At 45.0% G+C, this 26,188-nt stretch overlaps 1 protein-coding gene across 2 annotated transcripts; it reads left to right on the top strand.

Moving 5' to 3' along the window:
- Positions 1 to 26,188, top strand: LOC115102559 (extended synaptotagmin-1-like). Of its 2 annotated transcripts, none has more exons than XM_029622650.2 (31): positions 1 to 724; positions 2,035 to 2,076; positions 5,543 to 5,677; positions 6,008 to 6,081; positions 6,228 to 6,300; positions 6,604 to 6,693; positions 6,818 to 6,873; positions 7,607 to 7,727; positions 7,945 to 8,121; positions 10,364 to 10,446; positions 10,689 to 10,737; positions 11,380 to 11,469; positions 11,700 to 11,795; positions 11,962 to 12,033; positions 12,161 to 12,247; positions 12,726 to 12,875; positions 13,322 to 13,507; positions 17,059 to 17,235; positions 17,426 to 17,508; positions 17,587 to 17,635; positions 17,823 to 17,912; positions 18,055 to 18,150; positions 18,422 to 18,493; positions 18,625 to 18,711; positions 18,979 to 19,125; positions 19,769 to 19,896; positions 20,917 to 21,003; positions 21,558 to 21,695; positions 22,998 to 23,103; positions 23,203 to 23,252; positions 23,347 to 26,188. In XM_029622650.2, exons 1-31 carry the CDS (start codon positions 365 to 367, stop codon positions 23,372 to 23,374), a joined length of 3,279 nt encoding a protein of 1,092 aa, XP_029478510.1. In that variant the 5' UTR covers positions 1 to 364; the 3' UTR covers positions 23,375 to 26,188. The 2 variants fall into 2 exon arrangements, with proteins under 2 accessions (XP_029478510.1, XP_029478509.1); XM_029622649.2 differs by having other exon boundaries at positions 2 to 724; positions 20,827 to 21,003.

Raw genomic sequence — 26,188 nt, 5'->3', positions numbered from 1 at the left:
ACTCATTGACTGGTTGGTGCGGGGGAGTCGGTGCGTTTCAACTATTCTCGGAACAAGTACATTTTAGGGTGACTTTTTACTCTATTGGATTTGAGGAGGGCTTTCACTTAGAAAACACGCCCTCTCAAGCCTAACAAATATTAGAATCCACTTGCCCGTCCGTGTCTGCTTGTCAGTGCATACACGAAGAGAGGGTTTTGGCTGTTTAGGCTACCGATTCAAGAGGTATTTTAGACGAACATTTCGTGTCCATAGAGTAAACCACTGTCAATGGTTTGCAGGCTTAACCTACTTCGGATTTCGTTTAATTAGTAATTCACCAACAAGAAGGCACTGAACGCTGAACTGCATAGATAGCTGTTCCATGGAGAAGGATTTTGCGACGCCATCTAGGGATGCAGGGCCGAGCATGGCCACAGGCTCGGGGGCTGCAGATTCTGCCTTGCCGGAAGAGACGCAGGCACCCAAACCGCCCGGCCAACATGCGGTGTCCGTGTTGTGGTCCTTTGGAAAATGCCTGGCTACACTTTTGCCAGTTTACCTGGCAGGATACTTCGGGTTTAGTATCACCTTAGTTCTGTTCGGTCTGATGGTCTACATGGGATGGACACACAGTCGCAACGAGAAAGTGATGCGGCTGCGGTCTGCCATGTACGTATTGGAGAACGAGAGAGCATACGCCACTGCAAGGGCTTTTAGGAGTAAACGGGAATTACCCCCATGGGTAAGTGACAAACCTATATTGTATTGTGTATTCTCTTATAGGCTGAGCCTGCTTCTGCAACTGCAGATTGCAGAACACATCTGCAGCCCACTATCTAGTCTGCAATCTGGTCATTTAAAGCCACAGTCTGCAATATAATATTTCCATTAATTTTAATGAATAAAATACACCATTTGATTTAGAATAATACTGAATGACTTTGAAGTGCTTTACATTAACTCGTCATAATCCAAAAAACAAAGGCTCCGTTGATTACACTGTCAAAACATGTCTGCATCTGTAAACAAATGATCCAGAAACTGTCTGACACAGTTTGATCATGTTTATAAACATAACTGATGAGCAAACATGTCTCTCTCTCTGTCTCCGTCTCTTTCTCTCTCTCTCTCTCATACCTTTTTTATCTGCTGCTACTGTACTCTGTTCCTACCAACCCCCCACCTCACCTTCTTCATTCTGTAGTCCATCCAACCATAGCTATATTTGGACTTTCTTAATGTGCAGGGCCCGGGGGAACGAGTCCAAACTCTAAAATGCCACAGTCGCGGTGGAATTCAGAATGAACATTTAGTCCAACAAAGATGGCCACAGAGGCATGAGCGTATTTACATTTGGCACAGTTAGCCTCGTAGTGACTGTGAGTTACTCGTACTATGAGTCTCAGCATTTTAACAAGAGAGAGTTTCCATTCGGAGGTTTTGCCGTGCCACCCTAATTTTAGGCGTTTTTCTGTGTTATACCCCCACTTCCTGTTTCAGTTCCAAGGTTCCCTAGAACTTGAGGGTTGTGCTACGGCTAGATGCCATAAGCTTGATGACTCTGAGACATCAGTCAAGGGGGTGGGGTGGGGTGGGGGGTGGGGGGGGGGGACTAGCTGGACCATATCAGGAAAGAGAACATTTTTAAGTCATGGGACGATTTCAACATTCTTTAACAACCCCTCCCACAGGACACTCACACTATACCACAATCTTTGTGGTTTGTGTCAACAGGATATCACAGGATATCGCTCTCTCTCACACACACACACGCATACACACTTGATCATGATCAGTGTGATCTTGTGAAGGTCTTGTGACTGTGGTTTTGCTTTGGAGGGAATGTTTAGGGTCGGTCTGTGGTTCGTTGTCTTTTGCAACATGGGCGATGGGCCAAAAAGACACACACGTCTTGATTTTACTGGCTCAAGTCAATCTTTTGCCATTTCACGAGCTCCACACATTCCTACCCAGGTTACACTCTTCTGCTATATTGTTTAAAGGCAGTTCAAAGTTAAAATCTAACCAATCACATTCTCTCTTTCTCTGCAGGTCAACTTTCCGGACGTGGAGAAAGTTGAGTGGATGAACAAGGTATGTAGTGTACACACACACACGCACATACACACAGTCTTGTGGGGGCTAACCTTGTGGGGGGACACAATTCAGTCCCATTCAAAATCCTATTTTCCCTAACCCCTAAACCCTTACCTCAAGACACACACACACACACACACACACACACACACACACACACGCACATAGTCTTGTGGGGGCTAACCTTGTGGGGGGACACAATTCAGTCCCATTCAAAATCCTATTTTCCCTTACCCCAAGACACACACACACACACACACCACTAGTTTTTTTCAGGTCTTTTCGGGTAGTAAAAATGTATTCCCATTCAAAATCCTATTTTCCCTAACTCTTAACCTAACCCTAACCTTAACCCAAAACCTCTAATGCTAAACCTAAACCTAACCCCAAATCCTAACCCTAACTTTAATCCCAAACCCTAAACCTAACCCTTAAGCCTAAAATATATCTTTAACAAATTCAGGACATGAAAAAAAGTCCTGGCTTTTCAAATATATGTATTGTTTTCTTACCTCGTCAGGACACTCTGGTCGTGATAATATAGGAAAACACACACACACACACACACACACACACACACACACACACACACACACACACACACAGAGCCGTTGTGCTGGTGTGGCGATGGAGGAGCTTTGTTGTGCCTGTCCATCGTTGCCCTGGGTTGCGGTGTGTGTCTACATTCTGCCTCTGGCAGCGCTGCACTCCCTCCATTAGTACCCATCATCCTCTAGTAAGAGTCAGAGGGGAGTGTAAAGGTTCCCCCTGACAACACACACACACACACACACTAAACCCTCTGCAGCAGCCAGAGTAGCGAGCCTCGCTCCCATCTCCATCTCCGCTGAGTGCCAGCAGCAGCTTCAGAGAGGATGACGGTGATGTGATTATCAATAAACAAGGCTGCCCTTCTCACTGGGAGACATTAATGAAGTCTGTGACAAAGCACGTATTGTAGGGGAGTGATCTGCTCGGCTTATCGTTCACAAGCAACAACCAGGGCTGCTCCAGGCTAGCTGCCTGGCTGACACCCACCACGTGCTCTGACTGCGTCGGGGCTTCCTTCCCAGCCTCTTTCTCTGCCTGGCAGGCTGCAACTACAGACCCTGGCCTGGTTCCCCATCGCACTTCTTCAGGACAGGAGATAGGATGGCACAGCCGAAATGTGATTCCATTAGAATTTGACCATTTCTAAAACAACAGATAGGATGACACAGGCCAGAATGTCATTATGTCCTTGTTAGGAATTTTATTCATTTACGTGCAGTTACAGTTCACAATCCCTTGCCTTAAATCCTGGATTAATGAGGAGGATTTTCACCACACGATACCTCGTTGGTGAGGATAGTCTTTGAGCGCGTAGTCTCTCTTGACAGACTCTTAACATATTGAGTAGCTCAGTGCTCACTGGATTTTCTGGGTTCCGGGAGTAGTGAGCGAGCACACACCGTATCACTGAGATCATGGCTGTGCCCCAAACGGCACCCTATTCCCTATTTAGTGCACCACTTTTGACCAGGACCCGTAAGGGAGTAGGGTGCCATTTGGGACGCTGCCCCAGACAAACAGACAGGTCCCGGGGGAAGGTCAGCGTCAAAGGGAATGGCTTGGCAGTGAGATGAGAAGTATTAGTGCCACTGCCTTGTAGGGCCAATCAGCAGTTGCTACATCAATCTTTGGGCCTTGTAAATCAAATCAATATATACCCTTTGATTCTTGAAGAATATAACTTCTAATACTCTTCATGAGCTTAGCTCAACTGTCGTACCCCACCAGAACCCAAAATATTAGCTTGTAAACGTAAACAAACACTATATAGCCTGAAAACATGGTTAAAACCATACATTTGATTTCATAGATGGTCTGGTCCTTGCATCCATAGCTACGTGTATGGATTTGAGAGTGGTTATATTTCTCCAGCCCCATCCTTCAGCTGTTTACCGAAACAGGGGCGGGGTCGGAGCTTTGTTATCGTTTCCACTGCAGATTGCCGCTTTAAATCTCACACATTGATTCAGAAATTAGCACCTTTTCAAAGTGACGCCAAGCTTTTTAGATCTCAGATGGATCTTTCCATTAATTTGCGGTATAAACAACTGCATGGCTGTATGATTTAAACAATATGACCAACAAGTGGTGACTTGCACAGTGGAACCATACAAAAGTGAACCATCAAATGTATAGTTGATTATTTTATTTTTTATTTGACCTTTTATTTAACCAGGTGGGCTAGTTGAGAACAAGTTTTCATTTACAACCTGGCCAAGATAAAAGCAAAGCAGTGTGACACAAACAGTTGGCTAAATCAGGGTCACGCACTGTTTCTTGGTAGTCTTAAACACATCTACTTTGAAACAAAAGTATCCACCTCACACACATGGTGATGGGCTTAAAAAAAGAAGACACCTGTACCATGTCAGATATTGAGTTGAAATGTATTGCATTCTGAGTTTGCATCCCAATATTACACCTTATATACATCACAGAAGACTGAATTTGTTTTACTGTTTGACACAGAAACACCACATTTTTGGCAAAATAAAAAAAAGAATGTTTATTAATGATGAAATGATGAAAAATATGAATATAATACCACCCATGAGGTCACTAGGTCATTTGACTGCAGGGCATCCGCTTTTGTGTTTCCGTCATGTGAAGAGCCTCTCGACCAGATGTGTGGTTGTCGTTTCCTGTAGTGTAAGTGGATATGTGATACAGGGGAGAGGACATCATGCTCTAAGGTTGTGAAATCTTTCACCATCAGGTCCTCTTTCTGCATTTGCAGATGCAGTCAATGATAAGGGAAGTGTACAGGACATGTCCTTTTTGGTTGGCCAGTTGTTATAGAACCTACTATCTGTGACTTCAAATGTGATTCTACAATGTAAATATGAATGAATACGGCATAGCATATGTTGACCTAATGAGCTTTGGCAAGCAAGCTAATGCAGATCGTATATTCTCGATACATTTTACATTCAACATTCAGTGAAATCGCCTGCGAGCACTGCAGTCCTTGAAAAATGACAAAGGTGTCCTTGAAGCGTGGGCAATCGATGATGAAGGAAGATCAAAGGAAGATCTCATGTATATTTATTAGGTTGTAAACACACAGTGAGAAGCATGACTACATCCCCCTTCCACCCTCTCACTATCTCCCTCTCACTATCTCTCCTCTCTCTCTCTCTACCTCTCTCTCTCTACCTCTCTCTCTCTCTCTCTCTCTCTACCTCTCTCTCTCTCTCTACCTCTCTCTACCTCTACCTCTCTCTACCTCTCTCTCTCTACCTCTCTCTCTCTCTCTACCTCTCTACCTCTCTCTCTCTACCTCTCTCTCTCTCTACCTCTCTCTACCTCTCTCTCTCTCTCTCTCTCTCACTATCTCTCCTCTCTCTCTCTCTCTCTCTACCTCTCTCTCTACCTCTCTCTCTCTCTCTCTCTCTCTCTCTCTCTCCTGTAGATTCTGCAGCAGGCGTGGCCGTTCGTGGGCCAGTATCTGGAGAAGTTACTGGTCGAAACCATTGCTCCAGTCATACGTGCATCCAACACCCACCTACAGACCCTCAGCTTCACCAAAGTCAACCTAGGGGACAAGGTACAAGAGCCCCGGCCTGCATATAACACCATGTCACCTACTGTATAGTAGGCCCCCAGAGCTAAGTCATTTATAGAGATGTACATATGTGGCTCTGGTATACCCTGTCATTATACAAAGGAAGATGGACAGGTTCATTCGGACACTAATGACCATACAGAACACTTCCACACAAACAAATCACTTCTTATTAGCACCAGACTTCCTCCCCAATAGCCTGCAGACGAGGTTACCTTATACACAGCATCTTGCAGTAAACACAATCTATGTTGTGGACTCTCTATGCTCATGATAACACAATATGATGTGTGTGTTTTTTTTTTGTTGCAGGCCCTGAAGGTTGTGGGAGTGAAGGCTCACACGGAGCACAACAAGCGGCAGGTCTTACTGGATCTGTACATTAGGTACGCAGCCGCCGCCGCACGTGTGGCTGCCCTCACCATCCTCTGTGATGAAGAGCACGTCCATTGTCTATAGCAGCAGCAGAAGCTTGACACTTAAATCATTTCCCTGTTCTCCCCCTGACTCCTCCCCTCTCTCCTTTCTCCAGCTATGCGGGTGATGTGGAGATCAATGTGGAGATCAAAAAGTACTTTTGCAAAGCAGGAGTGAAAGGGGTACAGGTAAAGAGAGAAGGAACAGTGTTGCTGGGGATTTGGTGGGAGTGCAGTACATGAGACGTCCCCCCCCGCAAATTTGCAGTCTTTCTATATAAAGCTAACCTGTATCATTCTCTCTCTTTCGGTTTCTGTCGCTCTCTAATTATTTCCCTCATTATCTCTTTTCCTCCTTTTCCCCCACGTCTCTCCCCCTCCCCGTCTCTCCCCCTCCCCCTCCCCCGTCCCTCCCCCGTCTCTCCCCCTCCCCGTCTCTCCCCCTCCCCGTCCCTCCTCCTCCCCGTCCCTCCCCTCCCCCCGTCTCTGTAGCTACATGGAATGTTGAGGGTTATTCTGGAGCCCCTGATTGGAGACGTTCCTTTGGTGGGAGCCGTCACCATGTTCTTCATACGCAGGCCTGTGAGTCTCTGTTACCAATCGCTTCATTCCTTCACCCGTCCGTCCGTCCACACATACATCCATTCATTCATTTGGTGCAGCATCTTCTGAAGTTGACTCTCTTTAACTACATCTGCCTTCACAGAAGCTGGACATCAACTGGACTGGGCTGACCAACTTGCTGGATATCCCTGGACTCAAGTGAGTGAGAGGGCTCTTTCTGGCTTTCTCAAAGGACCACTTATATGGCATTGTTGTTTGCGGTGTGTTTAATCTTTGTGTCACCTCAGGGGGAAGTAGCCTGGTCCCCAATCTGTTTGTACTGTCTTGCCAAACTACGGTCATTGTCATTGGCCATTGTCAATGACCATAGTTGTAGCACATTTTTACTAGGACACTGTCAGTGTCCCTGATCACATTGTGTGTGGATAAGACATGTAGCTAATTGTCTGATATTGCAATTAAATCATTAATTGTCAGTGATGTTGTAGTTAACTTTAGTTTGCTAACATCATATATCAAAGATTCCTGGCAACACTTTTAATGATTCTTATTTAATTGTATTCACTGAACTGAGAAATCACATTTAGCTAAAAAATGATTTCAAGGTCCCCTGCCTCAACCACATCTTTACTCAACGGGTGCCGTTGGTTGGTCCTGTTGTCTATTACCCAGAGCCCGTAAAGCGTCTCGTAGTAGGAGTGCTAACTTAGGATCAGGTTCCCTCTGTCCATATTATATTGACTTATTATGAGCTAAACTGCAAAACTGATCCTAGATCAGCACTCCTACTCTGAGACCCTTTGTGCATACGTGCCAAGATATCATGTTTGATGCATGTTCATGTTGTCAGCAGTAGTGTATATAGTCTTTGTCTATTTGTTTGTTTCCCATCTCTGTGTGTCCCCAACTCCACCCTTGCATTCATTTGCAGTGCCATGTCGGACACTAAGATAATGGATGCTATAGCCTCGTACCTGGTCCTCCCCAACCGCCTCACTATCCCCCTGGTGGCCGACCTGCACGTTGCGCAGCTCCGCTCCCCTCTCCCACGGGTAACACCACAGACTCCGACTGACTGAAGCATTTACCAAACACAACAGATTGACTGACCCTACTTGTATGATTGACATAGACAAACACCGATTGTAACTGAGACGTATGACTGTAGGAGTTCACAGCCATGTCTCCGGGCAAAGCTGCAGAATGTGGAACCAGTGGACGGCGAAAGGGAGACTCTGTGTTAATCATGCCTCTCTGTCGGTCTGTCAGGGAGTGGTGCGAATCCACCTGCTGGAGGCTGAGGAGCTGACAGCCAAGGACACGGTCATTAAGGGGATTATAGACGGGAAGTCTGACCCATACGCTGTGCTGCGTGTGGGAACCCAGACCTTCACATCACACACCGTGGACAGCAACCTCAACCCACAGTGGAGAGAGATGTATGAGGTGAGGCAGAGAGAGATGTATGAGGTGAGGCAGAGAGAGATGTATGAGGTGACAAGAGCGGAGAGAGATGTATGAGGTGAGGCAGAGAGAGATGTTTGAGGTGAGGCAGAGAGAGATGTTTGAGGTGAGGCAGAGAGAGATGTATGAGGTGAGGCAGAGAGAGATGTATGAGGTGAGGCAGAGAGAGATGTATGAGGTGACAAGAGTGGAGAGAGATGTATGAGGTGAGGCAGAGAGAGATGTTTGAGGTGAGGCAGAGAGAGATGTTTGAGGTGAGGCAGAGAGAGATGTATGAGGTGAGGCAGAGAGAGATGTATGAGGTGAGGCAGAGAGAGATGTATGAGGTGAGGCAGAGAGAGATGTATGAGGTGAGGCAGAGAGAGATGTATGAGGTGAGGCAGAGAGAGATGTATGAGGTGAGGCAGAGAGAGATGTATGAGGTGACAAGAGCGGAGAGAGAGAGATGTTTGAGGTGACGAGCGGAAAGAGAGAGAGATGTTTGAGGTGACAACAGAGGAGAGCGTGAGAGAGATGTATGAGGTGAGAGATGTTTGAGGTGACAAGAGCGGAGAGAGAGAGATGTATGAGGTGACGAGCGGAAAGTGAGAGAGATGTTTGAGGTGACAAGAGAAAAGAGCGAGAGAGAGAGAAGATTGAGAAAGAGTGGAAGACGGACAGAGTGAGAGAGAAGACATAGATGTAGGAGGTGAGAGGGGGGGGAAACTGATACATTACTGTCTAAAGATGAATATTCACCATTTCGAGGCGCACAGCTGGGATAGTTCTCCGACCAATTATTACAGAGATGTGAGAGCGGGGAGAATAAATGGAATACAACACCACAGACTGTCTAAAGCTGAATTCATCACTCAGAGCTGCCGCAGAGCGTTGCTGGTCCCCCAGCTCATTATTAGTTATTGCATATTTATGAGCCTTGTTAAATGTGTCTGTTATTGAGGTGGGGCTTGCAGCTGGGAACCCGGGTGAAAGACCACCCGAACAAGTCAAAATAGTTACAGTAGATCCTCCTTACTTCAAGCCCCTTTCAAGACAACTCAGGAGGACATTGCAAATGGTCAGCAAAATGAAAATATGAAATTGGAACACAACAACACTGCACATAGGAGGATTTTGACATTACTGTAACAGTGTTGAACTTGAGAAAGGAGACCTCCCACGGGTTGAAAGCTGGTTTCCACGTCATTTCAGCAGCAACATTCAGTGTGACGTTGAATCAACGTGGGAAACTGATTAGGATTTGCCCCCCTATTACTTTTGTAATTGACATAATGGAATTTTACGAAATCGCAACTAAATCCAATGATATGGTGACATTTCTGCTCGGTTTCACGTTGAATTCATGTTAGTCGACAACTCGACCCAATGAAAATCAAAACTAGACGTTGAAATGACGTCTGTGCCCAGTGGGTTGACATTCACTGCGTGTACAGCGCCATTGTAAACGCCTTTCTCCCTGTCGTGACCTGATTGTAGCCCTGAGCGTGACATCTGTCTTAGGCCTCGGTCCCTTAAGAGTGGAGTCCCTGTCCCTCCACCACCTGCAGCCTGCTATGAGAGAGAATGTGGCATGTCACAGTGCCCTTGGTTTGTTTAATCTGCTTATCTCTGCAGAATCCCCCCCCCCCCAAAAAAAACGAGGCCTGCCTGCATATTACAGAAATACCACTTTAATGAACCACACAGAAATATTTACAGTGGTAGGAGCAGATGGGCATATTATAAGTGTGTCCCAAAACGGCACCCTATTCCCTAAATAGTGCACTACCTCTCTGTGGGTTGTTCCCTCAGGCAGCGTATTCTGCTTTGTGCAGCAAAGAAAAGTGGAAACTCTGGCCTTGGTTTCTATAGAGACATGAACAGCCTTGCACAACGTGCAGAGTATGTCTGATAGCATGGACTTCAGGGCTGTTGAGAGAAACACGGGGGCCTTATATTTGCTGCCATGTAGCTTTGCAATAATGTAGTTATCAAACATGGGACCTTTCTGGATCATTTTCAATTCATCCTATTCGCATGTGTCTGTCACCTTGTATTTTTAAAGAAATGACATTCTTTAGTAACCAACTCCATCGAAGGACAAATATATTTGTAGTTGTTTTTTTTGTATCTTTTCTTTCTACGTATACATTCAGTCTGTCGTGTTGATTGCTGTTACTGTTTGCTACGGTGTCATCTGGTGTCGTTTTTTTTGTGTGTGTGTGTGTGTGTGTGTGTGTGTCAGGTGATTGTCCATGAAGTGCCTGGTCAGGAGTTGGAGGTGGAAGTGTTTGATAAAGACCAGAACCAGGATGACTTCCTGGGCAGGTAGCATCATTATCATTCCCTCGCGGTTTCTCTGTGTTTCTCTGTAACACCATCTCCGTTGCAGTTACAAATACACTTGTGCTATGTTGTAATGCGCTGAAGATGGAACGCAGATATACATGTTCCTTCTTCTCTTCCGTTCTCTCTCTCTCTCTCTCTCTCTCTGTCTCTCTCTCTCTCTCTCTCTGTCTCTCTGTCTCTTTCTGTCTCTCTCTCTCTCTGTCTCTCTCTGTCTCTCTCAGGGTCAAGATGGATCTAGATATCGTACACAAGGCCAGAGTTTTAGATGAGGTGAGTTGCAAGTGCTAATGGCTATATGCTTTAGTTTTTCATCTCATTTACTTGATATTGAAAGAAAGTCTGACACGTCACAGATAGTATAGGTTCAGTAAAAAGTAATTTACTTTCACTATTTTAGAAGTAGCTCCAGTCAATGAGATTTTTAACTGAGGTATACTGTGTATATCTCTCTCTACCAGCTATTGTCTGTATCTCGTATAAGATAGTAAAAGCTGGAATGAGTTGGAATTAAGGCTACCCTTAAGACACGTCTGTAGACTGAATTATGGTTGAATCTGGTAATCCCGTTTAAGCAGCAGGTGTCATGCAGACCCTGTGTGCCTCCCACCTTCTGATCTCCTTCTGGCTCTCTGGGCTCACCACCAACTCACCACAATAACGTGACACCCCCCTAGTGTTTGAATTGTGCCAGTGCACGCCAGTACAGAGAATCGCCACCTCATATTGTCTACTGCTCGAGTACAGGCTATTCTAGAATATTCGCTCTAAACACCGGTACTTTAAAATGTAAATGATTTCCACCACCTAGAATGAGTATCTTTTGTCATTCCACCTCAAGCACTCACCCCCTCTTCAACACTCATTGGTTCAGTCTGAAGTTCTCTTTAAACCCCCCCTCTCTTTCTCTGCTAGTGGTTTAGTCTGAAGGATGTACCATCTGGCAGTGTTCACCTCCGTCTGGAGTGGCTCTCTCTGCTGTCCTCTGCTGACCGACTCAACGAGGTGCCCACTACACTACATCACTGTATCACTACTAATGTTCCCATCGTCAAATAAAATGCTTGAATGGTTTTGGCCAGACTCCCCTCACAGTTTTAGAATAAGGAGTAATGTAGTTTGCGACGCGTAAACCTTGCCATTGCAAGTTGGATAGAAATCTCATTGCGCCTTCAGCATTTAAACTGTAGTCAATGGCGATGGGCCACTAAAGCCCTGTCTTCCCCTGTGATCAGGTTATCCAGAGGAACCAGAATATGACCTGTAAGACAGCAGACCCTCCTTCGGCAGCCATCCTGGCTGTCTACCTGGACCGGGCTCAAGACCTGCCTGTGAGTACAGACCGACTGACTGACACTCTGGGCTGCGGTGGCGCGGGCCTTTGTCTATTCTGACCCCCATTTAGCTGTGACAATAGCGAAAGCTTCTCTTCGTTATGACCCCTGTGGCTGACTGCTGGCGTGTGTCAAATCTGTATGATATGTTGTTGGGCTTCAGATGAAAAAGGGTAACAAGGACCCCAGCCCCATGGTGCAGCTGTCCGTAGAAGACACAACCAAGGAGAGTAAGGTAGGAATTCACCCCCATAGACCCTCAGAAGGTCTTAATTACTATGGTGTCCATTTGCCTTAAGTGCTAGGTTAGTGTATTTCTCTCATGGTCCATCACATTGTATCCTCTCCCCTATGGTTCCTAGACTTGTTATCTTACCACTGACCCAGTGTGGGAAGTTGCCTTCACATTCTACATCCAGGACCCTCGCAAACAGGAAATTTCTATTCAGGTGATAAGAGAGCCACAAGCCTATTTTTCTCTCTGTCAATCTGTCTTTCTCTATCCATCTCTGTCTCTCTCTTTCTCTCTATCAATCTGTCTCTCGCTCTCTTTCCATCTCTCTATCTATCTCTTTCTCTCTATCCATCTCTGTCTTTCTCTATCTATCTCAGTCTCTCTCTTTCTCTCTATCAATCTGTCTCTCTCTCTCTATCCATCACTATCTCTCGTAATATTGACTTAACGGTCACAGTGGTTACGAGTGGATCCTCGTTTACTGCAGATGTCACAGACACACACCACTGTTGTAGAATATCAATCCTTATCCGCCCTTATCCACCTGTCAATCATATCCACACATCTTTTTACCTCCTCCTCATCTGCCTCCTCCCCCTCCCTCCTCCTCCTCCTCCCCCTCCCTCCTCCTCCTCCCCCTCCCTCCTCCTCCTCCTCCCTCCTCCTCTCCCTCCTCCTCCTCCTCCCTCCAGGTGAAAGATGATGACCGGGCTCTGTCTCTTGGCAGTCTGTCCATCCCTCTGTCCCGTCTGCTGGCTAGTCCTGACCTCAGCATGGACCAGTGGTTTCAGCTGGACAACTCTGGCCAGGCCAGCCGCATCTATATCAACGCTGTTCTGAGGGTGGGTGGGGAGTATGCACACAAATGCAGGAAAGCACGCACAGGAAGCACAGCGCACACACAGAAAACACACACAGGCACGTGCAGCATGCAAACACACACGCGTGCATGCAGGCATGAGAACACATATATACACACACACACACCTACAACCACACACGTGTGCATGCAGGCATGAGTACACACACATATATACACACACACACACCTACAACCACAGACATGTGCATGCAGGCATGAGTACACACACATATATACACACACACACCTACAAACACACACGCGTGCATGCAGGCATGAGTATACACACACACACACACACCTACAAACACACACACACACATGGAACACACACACACACACACACACAGTGATGCCATGGCATAACCTGTCCTAAAATGTATGTCTCTGACTAAGTATCTCCCTCTCTTCTCTCTCCTGATATAGGTGCTGTATTTAAATGAGGATGCCTCTCCTACCAGCCCCGTATCTCCTCACCCCCTAAGCCCAGGGTCAGGCCACGGAGATGGGGGTATCTCATCAGAGTTGGCCCCTGGGGGAGTGAGTGGAGCCCCCAAACCTGTACCCACCCGACCCCAGCAGACCACCCCTGACTCGGACTTTGCTAGTGAGGTGAGTCCGCTAACCGAAACACACACACACACACACACACACTGACTTCCACTACAGCTTGTGTGTTCACTGATGACTGTATAATCCGACAGTCTGCCACAGACGGAGAACATAAAGGCCTGTCCCGTTGAGGCCGGAGCAGGCCTGGTCATATGTCGTTCAGTCTTTTTTTACATCGGCCAACAGCACTCCCTGTGGCAGAGGCCGCGCCAATTGGAAGGGTCGCAGCAACATGTCTGGAGGGAGGCGGGGTTCATCTAACACACTCCTATAGTGATGTCTTCGTTTGGTCCTTTAGCCTGCTTTTTTTCTGGCCACCTGCAGAGCGACGTCCCAGTTGTAGCTGTCCGTACAGCGTCTTTCTTAACAGGCGGTCCGATGGCATCCGATGGCGTGGCCGAGCTATCTAAGCTGGTTGCGTGTGAGGGACGCCTCCATGCTCTTCCAGTTGGTTCCTCTGGAGGATCTCTGAGTGCGGAACACTGTCCTGCCAGGTCAGGTCTAAAATGTGTTGGGAGGCATTTTATGCGAAAGGACGCCAGTTGTTTTAAGTGTTGGCCGTAGACTGCCCACGTTTCATGTCCATAAAGGAGTGAAGATACACATACTGCCTGGTACACTGCAACTTTGGTGGGTAGGTGAAGGTTGCTGTTGTCGAAAACCCTTTTCCTTAGCCGTCTAAAGGAGGATGAGGCCTGTTTGATCCGATTGTGGATATCCTGGTCGATGTTGCAGTCTTCCCGAGTGGATGCTTCCAAGGTATTTAAGGATGTAAATGACATCGTCGAGGATCGGTAGGATGCTCAGTTTTACGAGGGTATGTTTGGCAGCATGAGTGAAGGATGCTTTGTTGCGAAATAGGAAGCCGATTCTAGATTTAATTTTGGATTGGAGATGCTTAATGTGAGGTCTTTTTTTTTTTGAATGGGGCATGCTTATTTAAGATGGTGAGGAATGCACTTTTAAAGAATACCCAGGCATCCTCTACTGACAGGATGAGGTCAATATCCTTCCAGGATACCCGGGCCAGGTCGATTAGAAAGGCCTGCTGGCTGAAGTGTTTTAGGGAGCATTTGACAGTGATGAGGGGTGGTCGTTTGACCGCAGACCCATTACGAATGCAGGCAGTGATCGCTGAGATCTTGGTTGAAAACAGCGGAGGTGTATTTAGAGGGCAAGTTGGTCAGGATGATATCTATGCGGGTGCCCGTGTTTACGGATTTGGGGTTCATTGATAATTTGTGTGAGATCGAGGGCATCAAGCTTAGATTGTAGGATGCCCGGGGTGTTAAGCATGGCCCAGTTTAGGTCACCTAGCAGCACGAGCTTTGAAGATAGATGGGGTGCAATCAGTTCACATATGGGGTCCAGGGCACAGCTGGGGGTAGAGGGTGAATTCTCTATGTGTAAATATTATTACGTGATTAAACTAATCATGTAAAGTTAATTAACTAGGAAGTTGGGGCACCACGGAAAATTTTGATTTACGGAGCTATAATTTTCCGAATAGAACTCTTCAGATCGTTTAGTCATTCTCATTTATGTATTATTATTACCTTGTTAGTCTCGTTCCAAACGTCGTAAAAATCTTGGTTATCTGCACGAACCCCAGCATAAATTATGAATCAGCGATATACAAATTGGCTTAATAATTTATTTACTAACTAACTAAATAATCACAGAAATACTTAACAAACAAACAGTAGATATTAGATACTAACAATGATAGAAAAGTCCCTAGTGGGCTAAACCGATATGACATCTTGGTAGACAAAAGGAAAGGGGTGGAACTGAGAATTAGTGGGAAAGACAAAAATGGATTCATTACACACAGTCTAGAATTATATGAATTGAAATGCTAATCCTTTGCACATGAACGGCTGCTCATTCGAGAATAATTGCAACGTATATATATATTTACACCCGTATGTCGTTGTTGCTGGAATCCTCTGTTGGAATCCTCCATCGTCCTGTAGGGTTCATCAGAGTCTCTCTGGTTAACTTTCATTGAAGTCACAAAGTCTTTCGTGGTTATAGGTGGTTAGAATGGTTACTTCAGAGTGTCATTCAGAAATTTTCTCATAGATTAGATGCTTCGGTGTTTGTCGGTATTCTCGTTCTAGGTTTACGTCATTTCTAGCTGCAGACTAGTAATTAGTGTCGTTTAGAATTCGCTCCTTCTTGTAGTGAATCGATAGTCTCAGAGTTGAACCGTTTCCAGACGTGTAGCCTCTCTTTCTGCATGACCAGGGGGAGAGAGTCTCTGACAGGAATTTATGACCTGAGATAATAAAACCTAGGTTAAGAGAGAGAGAGGAGGGGCGGGAGCCACGATCTACACTCAGAAAGGGTGTATGAGACATTAGCTCCCATTAATTCAAAGCAGTCCAACTTTGTGTGTGTGTGTGTGTGTGTGTGTGTGTGTGGGGGGGGGTCTCTAATTGAACAAATTCTCCTATTTGGTTCAAACGTAATTTTGTCCTGCTATAGTGGTAAATATGAAGATAAACTCTTATTCCAGCTGGTTTAAACCAGTGACAGTTGGTTCAGGTTCTTTCAATGGTATTCATCTCTCTACTCAGCATGTCTGCCTCTCTCTGTCTGCCTCTCTCTGTCTGCCTCTCTCTGTCTGCCTCTCTCTGTCTGTCTTGAGCTTTCCTTAGCAAACTTGCAACATTGTATTGACTGGGTCGAGCCCGCTAGGGAACTTGCAACATTGTATTGACTGGGTCCAGCCCGCTTAGGGAACTTGCAACATTATCAACTGGGTCCTCGGTTTCCCGAGCAGATGAGCTCGGAACAGACACGGCTGTATTTGCATCCCGTATTTCAGCCCCTTTTCAGGTGTCCCAAATTTTTTTTTCTTACAAAAAAGGGCAATTTGTCAGCAAGCCGCATCAACTAATTCAAGAGTGTAGGCCTAATGACAATCGCCGAATCACAACCATGTTTGGTCTTTTGTAAAAGATGTCTCTTTCCACGAATCAAATGGAGGGTGTACGGTGTTTGGATGCTGGAATCATTTTTTGAGTGTGCGACCGTGCGCAGGTAACGTTAGCCTACTTTCTGAAGGGATTTGTTTGACAATCAGATGACAACATCATGACTGGTTGTGTTCATGCCACATTAAAAGGTAATACATAAAAAAATGTGTATTTACAATAAGTCCCATGCGTTTTAGGACGCTCAAGTACGCATTCAGATTTTATCTTTGTGGAGCCTCCTAATGTTGAACACTACACACATGCACTCTCTCTCTCTCGATCTCTCCCTCTCTGCCCCTCTCTCTCTCTCTCTCTCTCTCTCTATCTATCTCTCCTTCTCTGCCCCTCTCTCTCTCTCTCTATCTCTCTATCTATCTCTCCTTCTCTGCCCTCTCTCTCTCTCTCTATCTATCTCTCCTTCTCTGCCCTCTCTCTCTCTCTCTCTCTCTCTCTCTCTATCTATCTCTCCTTCTCTGCCCCTCTCTCTCTCTCTCTCTCTCCCTCTCTGCCCCTATGCCCCTATCTCTCTATCTCTCCCTCTCTGCCCCTATCTCTCTCTCTCCGTAGGGAGTGCTGCATATCCACCTGGTGGAGGCCAGTAACCTGATAGCCAAGGATAACTTCATGGGGGGCATGGTGAAGGGGAAGAGTGACCCCTACGTCAAGATCAGGGTCGGGGGAGTCACCTTCCGCAGCCACACCATCAAAGAGAACCTCAACCCCTACTGGAACGAACTCTACGAGGTACAAAGAGCACGGTGACCAGAAAATATTGAGCAACTGGATGTCGGAAATATTTCCGTTTTAGATGAAATGAGGTTCCGGACACAGCGAATCTATGCTGTCATACAGTAAACAATAATGATTGGATTTAATGAATGTGGAATTTAGACTCTGGGAGACATTAAGCACATGTTGTGTTGGGCTTCCTCAGATCATACTAACCCAGCTGCCTGGTCAGGAGATCCAGTTTGAGCTGTTTGATAAAGATCTGGACCAGGATGACTTCTTGGGCAGGTGAGGATCTGACCAGACGACATGTTGCCCCAAAACGACTCAGAGCCAGATGAAATACATGAATGCATTGTGTTACAGGTTCAAGTTGAACCTGCGAGACATCATCAGCTCACAGTTCACTGATGAGGTAACGTCTAACGATTCCCCATAAATGACTGTTTTTATGACAGATTTAGCTGTGTTTGCTACAGTGGTAGAGCTATGCCTCCAACAATATGTGTGTCATACAATGATACTCTCATAGTCTGATAGTGGTGGTCTGGTAATCTGTGGTAATGGTAATCTGTGATGGTGGTAATCTGTTTCTATCACAGTGGTACACTCTGAATGATGTGAAGTCAGGTCGGGTTCACCTGATCATGGAGTGGCTCCCCAGGCTCTCAGAGTCCACCAGACTAGACCAGGTTAGCGCTCTCTCTGTCTCTCTGTCTCTCTGTCTCTCTCTCTCTCTCTCTCTCTCTCTCTGTCTCTGTCTCTCTGTCTCTGTGCGTGTGTGCTCTACCAGTGTCTGGTCCTAACTGTGTATTATAATTCTGAACCCTCCAGATCCTTCAGTTCCAGGCCGAGCAGCAGTACCAGAACAAGGCAGTGCCGTCGGCTGCTGTGCTGTTTGTGTATGTGGAGAGGGCACACAGCCTGCCGGTGAGACCAGGAGCCCGCTGCCCTGCTGTGTGCTGTCATGCTGCTGCGGTTGTTGTCGTTGTCCTGTGACTATATGTAGTGACTATATGTAGTCCACAATACTTCCTCAGTGTTTATATACAACAAGACTTCTTTTGGTTTTGTTACTACATTATGGCCTTACATTATTGGTTTGTACATTTGTTATGTATGTACATTTGGCGACGTAGATTCTGCCGCAGTCCTTTCATTTCTTTTATACACAAATCTTTTTTTTTCTCCATGTTCGCAGTTGAAGAAGAACGGAAAAGAGCCAAAAGTGGGGGCGGAGATTCTGCTGAAGGCCATGTCATACAAGACCAAGGTAACACTTCCTCTTTAAGTCTTCTTGACTCCTGGTCTATTTGCATACTGGTAAAGCTTACTAGAGAAACCAAAGAATGGACAATTTATTTGTATCTTTTTTTGGTTTCTCCATCCATCTCTTTTTCCAAGGTGTGCGAGCGCTCTACGTCTCCTCGGTGGGATGAAGCTTTCCACTTCCTGGTTCGTGACCCTAAAGAGGAACTCCTTATAGTGAAGGTGAGAAGAAAGGGTCCGCAAAGGGTTGAAAAGTACACATTTGTTTTTTTGTTTGAACGGGGCCTAAGAGGGCTGATAACGCTGTTAGCACGTTTTCATACAGAGATGATACCTATTGAAAGCCATTTTAATGGACCCAGTCAACGCTGGGAGAATGACTGGTGACCTTGGGAGTGATAGTGGACAACGGGAGTATGGGACTTCATGTTACCTCTGATCATTGGGGGAGTGCATGTCTTCATGTTTTTCTATCCCTCTGTACTATAGTTGTCCCACAGCTGGGGCCAGGCCCTGGGCACGGTGGTACTACCACTGAGAGAGGTTCTGTCAGAGCAGGGCCTGGTGCTGGACCGATGGCTGAGTCTGGACGGGGCCCTCCCTGAGAGCCAGATACTACTGAGGGCCACACTCAAGGTAAACTCCAAGTAAACAGACACTCCGTGCACCAGACTCACCACTGTCCAGACCTGGGTTCAAATAGTATTTGTTTTTCTCTCAAATGCGTTATCTGTGCTAGATTGAGCTTGTCTGGCACAACGGAACCAATGGAACAGTCCCTAAAGTTTAAACTCTACCCATCTGGCATTTCAGACAGGCTCAATTAAACACTCAAAAGTATTTGAAAGAAAACATACTATGTGAACCCATGTCTGACTCATACACCCACTCTCTATACCAAACAAACTCACCACTGTCACATGATTTTCATACTCAGAGACTCACAAACTCCCCACTTGTCCCATGACTATTCCTCCAAAACAACACGATTGCATGAATGATCCAGTTCAGACAGGGCCCCTAAGGCATTGTCTATGATTGCGTTTGCTCTGAACCCCCTCTTTCTACATTAGCGTCATCATGTGAGCTCTTAATACCTTCTATCCTGATACTAATTTTACTGTCGCGCGTCTCTTACTCATAAATGTCATATTTGATCTGTTTTTCTAACGCGTGTCGAGACCGTGTGTGGAATTATGATTATTATTATTATTTTTTGAATGGAATAAACTGAAGCTTGAAACTTGAGAGGAATATTAAAAGGCCTTTTGTCTTGCAGATCTTGGACACCCAGCTGGCAGTGTGTCGCAGTGATGGTACTAGGGAGGGCAGTGAGGACAGAGACCATGTCATCCACAGACGGGACACTGAACCAAACCTACGACACAGATCACCGCTCTCTCAACTGTGAGTCATTCCAAAGCTCACACGGACATCAATGTCCCATTGTTTTCCCGGTCACATTACAGTATAGTACAGTGAGGACTGAGGAATCATGTCCAGCGGACCAGCACGGCACATGTTGTTTTCCCGGTCACATTACAGTATAGTACAGTGAGGACTGAGGAATCATGTCCAGCGGACCAGCACGGCACATGTTGTTTTTCCGGTCACATTACAGTATAGTACAGTGAGGACTGAGGAATCATGTCCAGCGGACCAGGACGGCACATGTTGTTTTCCTCTGTACTGTACTTCATAGAAAGAAATACCACTTTTCTGTAGTTTAAAAAGGATCATGTATCTGTAATCAAACATCATAATTAGGGCCAGGAGTGGGACCTGAACTCGTGACCTGGCCAGGAAAAACTCTGGGCCTAGTCGTAATGAAGGAATGAGTACATTTTATAATCCATGTAAACTGTAACCGTGGGAGATTCTCAATTGGGCAAAAGTCGGTCTTGGCCTAGACTCCTCCGGCCTCCTCTCCTCCGTGATCCGGAAACCATTAAGTGGTCACCATATGAAGGAGCTGTGTCAATTCGTTAATAGGCGAACGGAGGGGTTTGCTCCTCTCCTCGGTTGCCGCCTCCGGCATAGGATACTGACGTGTATGCTACAGGAGTCCTACTGCAAGAGGTTGGACATTTGCCACAAACCCTTTGAAAGTCAAATTAGAAAATAATAGACATTTTAGAAACTATATGCTACTCATCCTTTTATCTATAAAATGTATTGCGCAACTACTTACATTTTGTTTTTATCATTTTACTTAGATTTTGTGATTCCTCCTCTGTAAACGTCATTTGCCAGAGTCTGATTTCATAAAAGCGCATTTGTTTCCACATTTCCTCCCCTCGCCTCCTCCCCTCGATTACCTTTGACCTTTTTCAAAAGGATGCGAGGAGAGGACGGAGGAGAGGACGCGAGGAGTCGAGCAAAACCAATTGAGATTCTCCCCCTGTCTACCTGTGTCTCCTCGCTCAGAGGTGATCAGAGCCCCGGCCAGGTGAAGCTGCAAATTGGCTACTCAATAGAGGAGAACCGGCTGTTCATCACCGTCCTTTCCTGCAGGTTTGTCCCAAACTACAATACCCATAATGCACTGTGTATCACTGTACCTTGCCTGCAGGTCTGTCCTGAACCACACTGGCACGGACCGACTGGCTGGTGGTGTATAGTCACTAGACCTATAACCTTCATTTTCTATCTATGTTGTGTGCGTTTAAAAAAGAAAATGTATTTATGAATGAAGCCATTCTTTTATTGTATTTGAATGAATTAATGCATAAATCAACTTAAAAGAGGGGGGGAAAGCTAGCCCTAATGTATATGCTAAGGAAAATAATCCCGCAGCAACAGGAAATTGTGAATTATTATGTTGATTATAATTCATGGACATTTTTGTAGGACAATGATACATTTTTTTGTAAGGGAAATTACCAACATCAGAAGCTTTTTTAAATCTCAAATACACTACAAGTTTAACATGTCCTGCATTGGAGGGAAGTTCTCCTGCAACAGGGGGATCAAATTAAGATCCTACATCTGTATGGAGCCAGTGAACATTGTGCTGTACAGTGTCCACATGCAGTTAGTCACCTGGTTTGTTCTCTGTTTGCCTTTAGGGGCCTGCCAGCTTGTGGGTCTGCTAAGGACGGGTCCGACCCCTATGTCTCCTTCATCCTTCTGCCAGACAAGAACAGGATCACCAAGAGAAAGACCAACACCAAGAAAAGAGACCTCAATCCTGAGTTCAATGAGAGGTGAGACAGAAGGGGACATCGGGAGACAGAGGGAATGTGTTGGGACAGGAGTTTTCCTGAGCATGTTTATTTTTCTTTTTTTTTATTTGACCTTTAACTAGGTAAGTCAGTTAAGAACAAATTCTTATTTTCAATGACGGCCTAGGAACTTGTTCAGGGGCAAAATGACAGATTTTTACCTTGTCAGCTCAGGGATTCAATCTTACAATCTTTCGCTTACAAGTCCAATGCTCTAACCACTAGGCTACCAGCCGCCCCAGCGTTACCTTAACTAGGGCCCAGAGTTATTCCTGCTGTCTTTGTGTAATTGTATCTGGTACTGTTTGCATTTTTGTCTGAAGTCCTAACTCTATAAATGGATAAAGATTTTTTTTTTAAGTCCTCATCAATCTACACACAATAACCCATAATGACAAAGCGAATAGTTAAAAAATTTTTTTGCAAATATATATATACAAAAAAACAAACCTTTATTTACATAGATATTTGCAATGAGACTCGAAATTGAGCTCAGGTGCATCCTGCTTCCAGTTAAATTGAGATGTTTCTACAACTTGATTGGAGTCCACCTGTGGTAAATACAATTGATTGGACATGATTTGGAAAGGCACACACCTGTCTATATAAGGTCCTACAGTTGACAGTGTATGTCAGAGAAAAAACCAAGCCACGAGGACGAAGGAATTGTCCATAGAGCCCCAAGACAGGATTGTGATGAGGAACAGATCTGGAGAAGGGTACCAACAGATTTCTGCAGCATTGAAGGCCCCCAAGAACACAGTTGCTTCCATCGTTCTTAAATGGAAGAGGTTCGGAACCACCAAGCTTCTTCTTCGAGCTGGCTACCCAGCCAAACTGAGCAGTCAACGGTAAAATGGCCTTGGTCAGGAGGGTGACCAAGAACCCGATGGTCACTCTGACAGAGCTCCAGAGTTCCTCTGTGGAGATGGGAGAACCTTCCAGAAGGACAACCATCTCTGCAGCACTGCACCAATCAGACCTGTATGGTAGAGTGGCCAGACAGAAGTAACTCCTCAGTAAAAGGCACATGGAGTTTGCCTTGGAGTTTGCCAAAAGGCAAAGGACTCAGATCATGAGAAAAAAGATTCTCTGGTATAATGAAACCAAGATTGAACTCTTTGGCCTGAATGCCAAGTATCACGCCTGAATGCCAAGGACCTCAGACTTTCCGAAGGCACTGTATATCAAACTAGCAGCTCCACAGTAGGGAGTTATGTCCTATCCCTGTATCTGCCAGGGATAGGACATATTCTATGTATTTTCCTTTTTCTGTGTGTGCAGGTTTGACTTCGACTTCTCTCTGGAGGAGTCCATGCAGAGAAGACTGGACCTGACTGTCAAAAACAACGTCTCCTTCATGAGCCGGGAGAGAGAGCTCATTGGAAAGGTAAGCTACTGTAGGCTATCTAATGATCTCTGTCCTGGTTTATAAGCACATTTTTTGAGATGACCTCTGACCTGTGTTTTTTTCCGTTGTTGTGTTTAGTTACAGTTGGATTTGGATCAGATGGACCTGAAGAGTGGCAATGCACAATGGTAGGTGCCATCCCATGTGTTACCCCTTCTATATTCATTCATGTACATTCCATATTACCTTGATTGATAAGCTACCTATGTGTTACTGTTTCAGGTACGATTTGGTCGAGGAGACCAATTAGATGAGAGGATGGCCTCGCTTTCCCGCAGTGCAATGTTCCTTTTACTATCACTTCTTCGGTTTGTTTTATATTTTTATTCAGCTTATGAGCCCTGGGGCCACCACTGAAGAATTGCTTACATTGCATATCATCCCAACAATAGCCCAATTCATCTGTAAATTGAATTCCTCCAATCAATGACAGATTTGGTCTGTGTTACTACTGTGCTATGAAGGCTCTGAAAAGAGAGAATTCCTAATTCCAGAGTCATGAGAACATTTTATTTAAGATTGTTTGGCTGAATAGATATTTGATATGAAAGCAACTATGAAATATACACTGAGTGCACAAAACATGAAGAAATACCTTCCAACTATTGAGTTGCACCCCCCATTTTGCCCTCAGAATAGCCTAAATTTGTCAGGGGCATGGACTAGAAGGTGTTGAAAGCGTTCCACAGGGATGCTGGCCCAGGTTGACCTTTATGCTTCCCTCAGCTGTCAAGTTGGCTGGATGTGTTTTGGGTGGTGGACCATTCTTGATACACACGGGAAACTGTTGAGTGGGAAAACCCAGCGGCATCACACTCCTTGACACAAACTGGTGCGCCTGGCGACTACTATCATACCCCGTTCAAAGGAAATGAAATATTTGTCTTGCCCATTCACCCTCTGAATGGCACACATAAACAATTCATGTCTCAATTGTCTTAAGGCTTAATGTCCCCTTCATGTACACTGAATGAAGTGGATTTAACAAGTGACATCAGTAAGGGATCATAGCTTTCAGCTGGATTCTCCTGGTCAGTCTGTGAAGGAAAGAGCGGGTGTCCTTCATGTTTTGTACATCAGTGTATGTTACCAAAGCACTTAAATTGTATTAAGTCACAAAAGGCATTTAGCTTCAATCACATTGATGTTTTTGATGTCTCTTTTAATGTTTGATTATGCATTTTTATCAACCCCAGAGCACCACAAAAAACAGCAGAAATCCGGAACGGTTTCAACTTTTAAGTGTTTAGAGTTGTTCTAACCGGTTAAGTTATTATCTACTCAAAAAAGGAATTGTTCTCAAGAGTAATTTTTTCCATTTGTTTTTAAGTGGTTTCATTCCAAAGATCGCAACAACTTAACGTGATGACTTTACGTACCATCATGGATGTTTACAATCCAAATGAAAGGATTACTGATTCCTGAAATGATTCCTTTAGTGATGCTTTAAAGAAACAATGTTTTAACTCATCAATTCCTTCTATTATCCTGTTTTTTATATGTTACATTTTTGCCTTATGTATTCCAATACTTGTGCACAATTGGTTTAACTAATGATTATATGTTCATTCTGTCCCAAATGAAGACGTTTTAAACTTTTAATCATATATATTTGAGGGTTGATTTTATAATTCAGGAGAAGTATTACGAAATGACCCAGAACATCACATTTGCCAGTGAAAATGTTACACATTCTAGCTTTACAGTATTGCAATATCCGAATCACTGTGCTTTTCTTTGATCAAGAGAACGTTGTAGCTATATAATTCATGTATGTTCACATTCCAAGGCAGCATTGTGTTGTATACAGTATGTTTGTGTGTAATTGTATGTGTTTGTAGTGCCAATAGTGACCTGGGGTCTGCTATAAGTCAGTCAATCAGAGTCATGTTACAAGTTGTTTGTTATAAAACACTTAGTCTTAGATAAAAGACCCTGAAAGAACCCTGAGGGACGGTTTCCTAGACACAGTTTAATCCTATCCTATACTATACTAAGAAGCATGTTCAATGGAGATTCCATGAAGTTTTTTGTCCAGGACTAAGGCTTCATTTGTGTCCAGGACACCGGCTCTGAAAGAAGCAGGCAAATTATTTGGCAAGGAAATTCCCTTCCCCCTGCTGTCATCTCACTGCTAAGGCTTGAACATGTTATGAAATGTTTGTAGGCAATATAAAGAAGTAGGGGGGGGAGACGGAGAGAAAGATGGAGACAAAGGGAGAGAGACGAAGAGAAAGACGACGGAGAGAGACTGCTGCTTTAACACATTTGCCTAATCACTGAACGTCTGTGTCGTAGTTGTTTCATTAAACGTTGGCACTTGCTGTAAAACGGTTTAACTGATTTCTACTTTAAAAAAAAAAAAATCTATAATCAAGATGATTCCAATCTTCCCTCCACCTCGTACTCACCTCTTTTGTGAAACAATGTCTTTGTTCCAAATGGCACCCTAATTCCCTATATACTGCATTGCTTTGAGCAGAGTCCTTAACGCCTCGATCACACCGACAGCGGCATTACATTTTGGGACACCTGAAGTACATTCATTTCTAATGGAAGCCTTGTAAGCCCTGTAGCGTTTGTGTTGCAGAGACAGTTGCAGTGTGGTGCACATGGTGTATTTATCCAACGTACGCGTCAAATTGTATGCGTAGACGTCCTGACAGAAATGGTAGCAGAAGGTGAATGTTGAACTTTTGTTGCACACACAGCCAGATGATGCTGCACACTATTTTGTGCAATGGCGCTGTTGTAGTGATCTAGGCTAGGCGTACGGGACTACGGGTGCCATTTGTGATCCACCCGATAGAGATAAGATTAGAGGGTTCCACAAGGGTTCTTTGGCTGTCCCCATAGGAGAACACAAAGTGGTTATACCTGGAACCAAAAAGTGTTCTTCAAGGGGTTCTCCTATGGGGACAGCCAAAGAACCCTCAGGTTGTAGATAGCACCTTTTTTTCTAAGAATGTATAGACCTTGTAGACTAAACTGAAGACTTACTGGCTGTTGGACTGTCATGCTCAGTTCAAGTGCTGTCATAATAAAGACATTGTTATACATGGTG

The sequence above is a fragment of the Oncorhynchus nerka genome, linkage group LG20 (genome assembly GCF_034236695.1).
Source record: "Oncorhynchus nerka isolate Pitt River linkage group LG20, Oner_Uvic_2.0, whole genome shotgun sequence".
NCBI classification, from domain to species: Eukaryota; Metazoa; Chordata; class Actinopteri; order Salmoniformes; family Salmonidae; genus Oncorhynchus; species Oncorhynchus nerka.
This window is presented reverse-complemented; position numbering and strand designations above follow the sequence as displayed.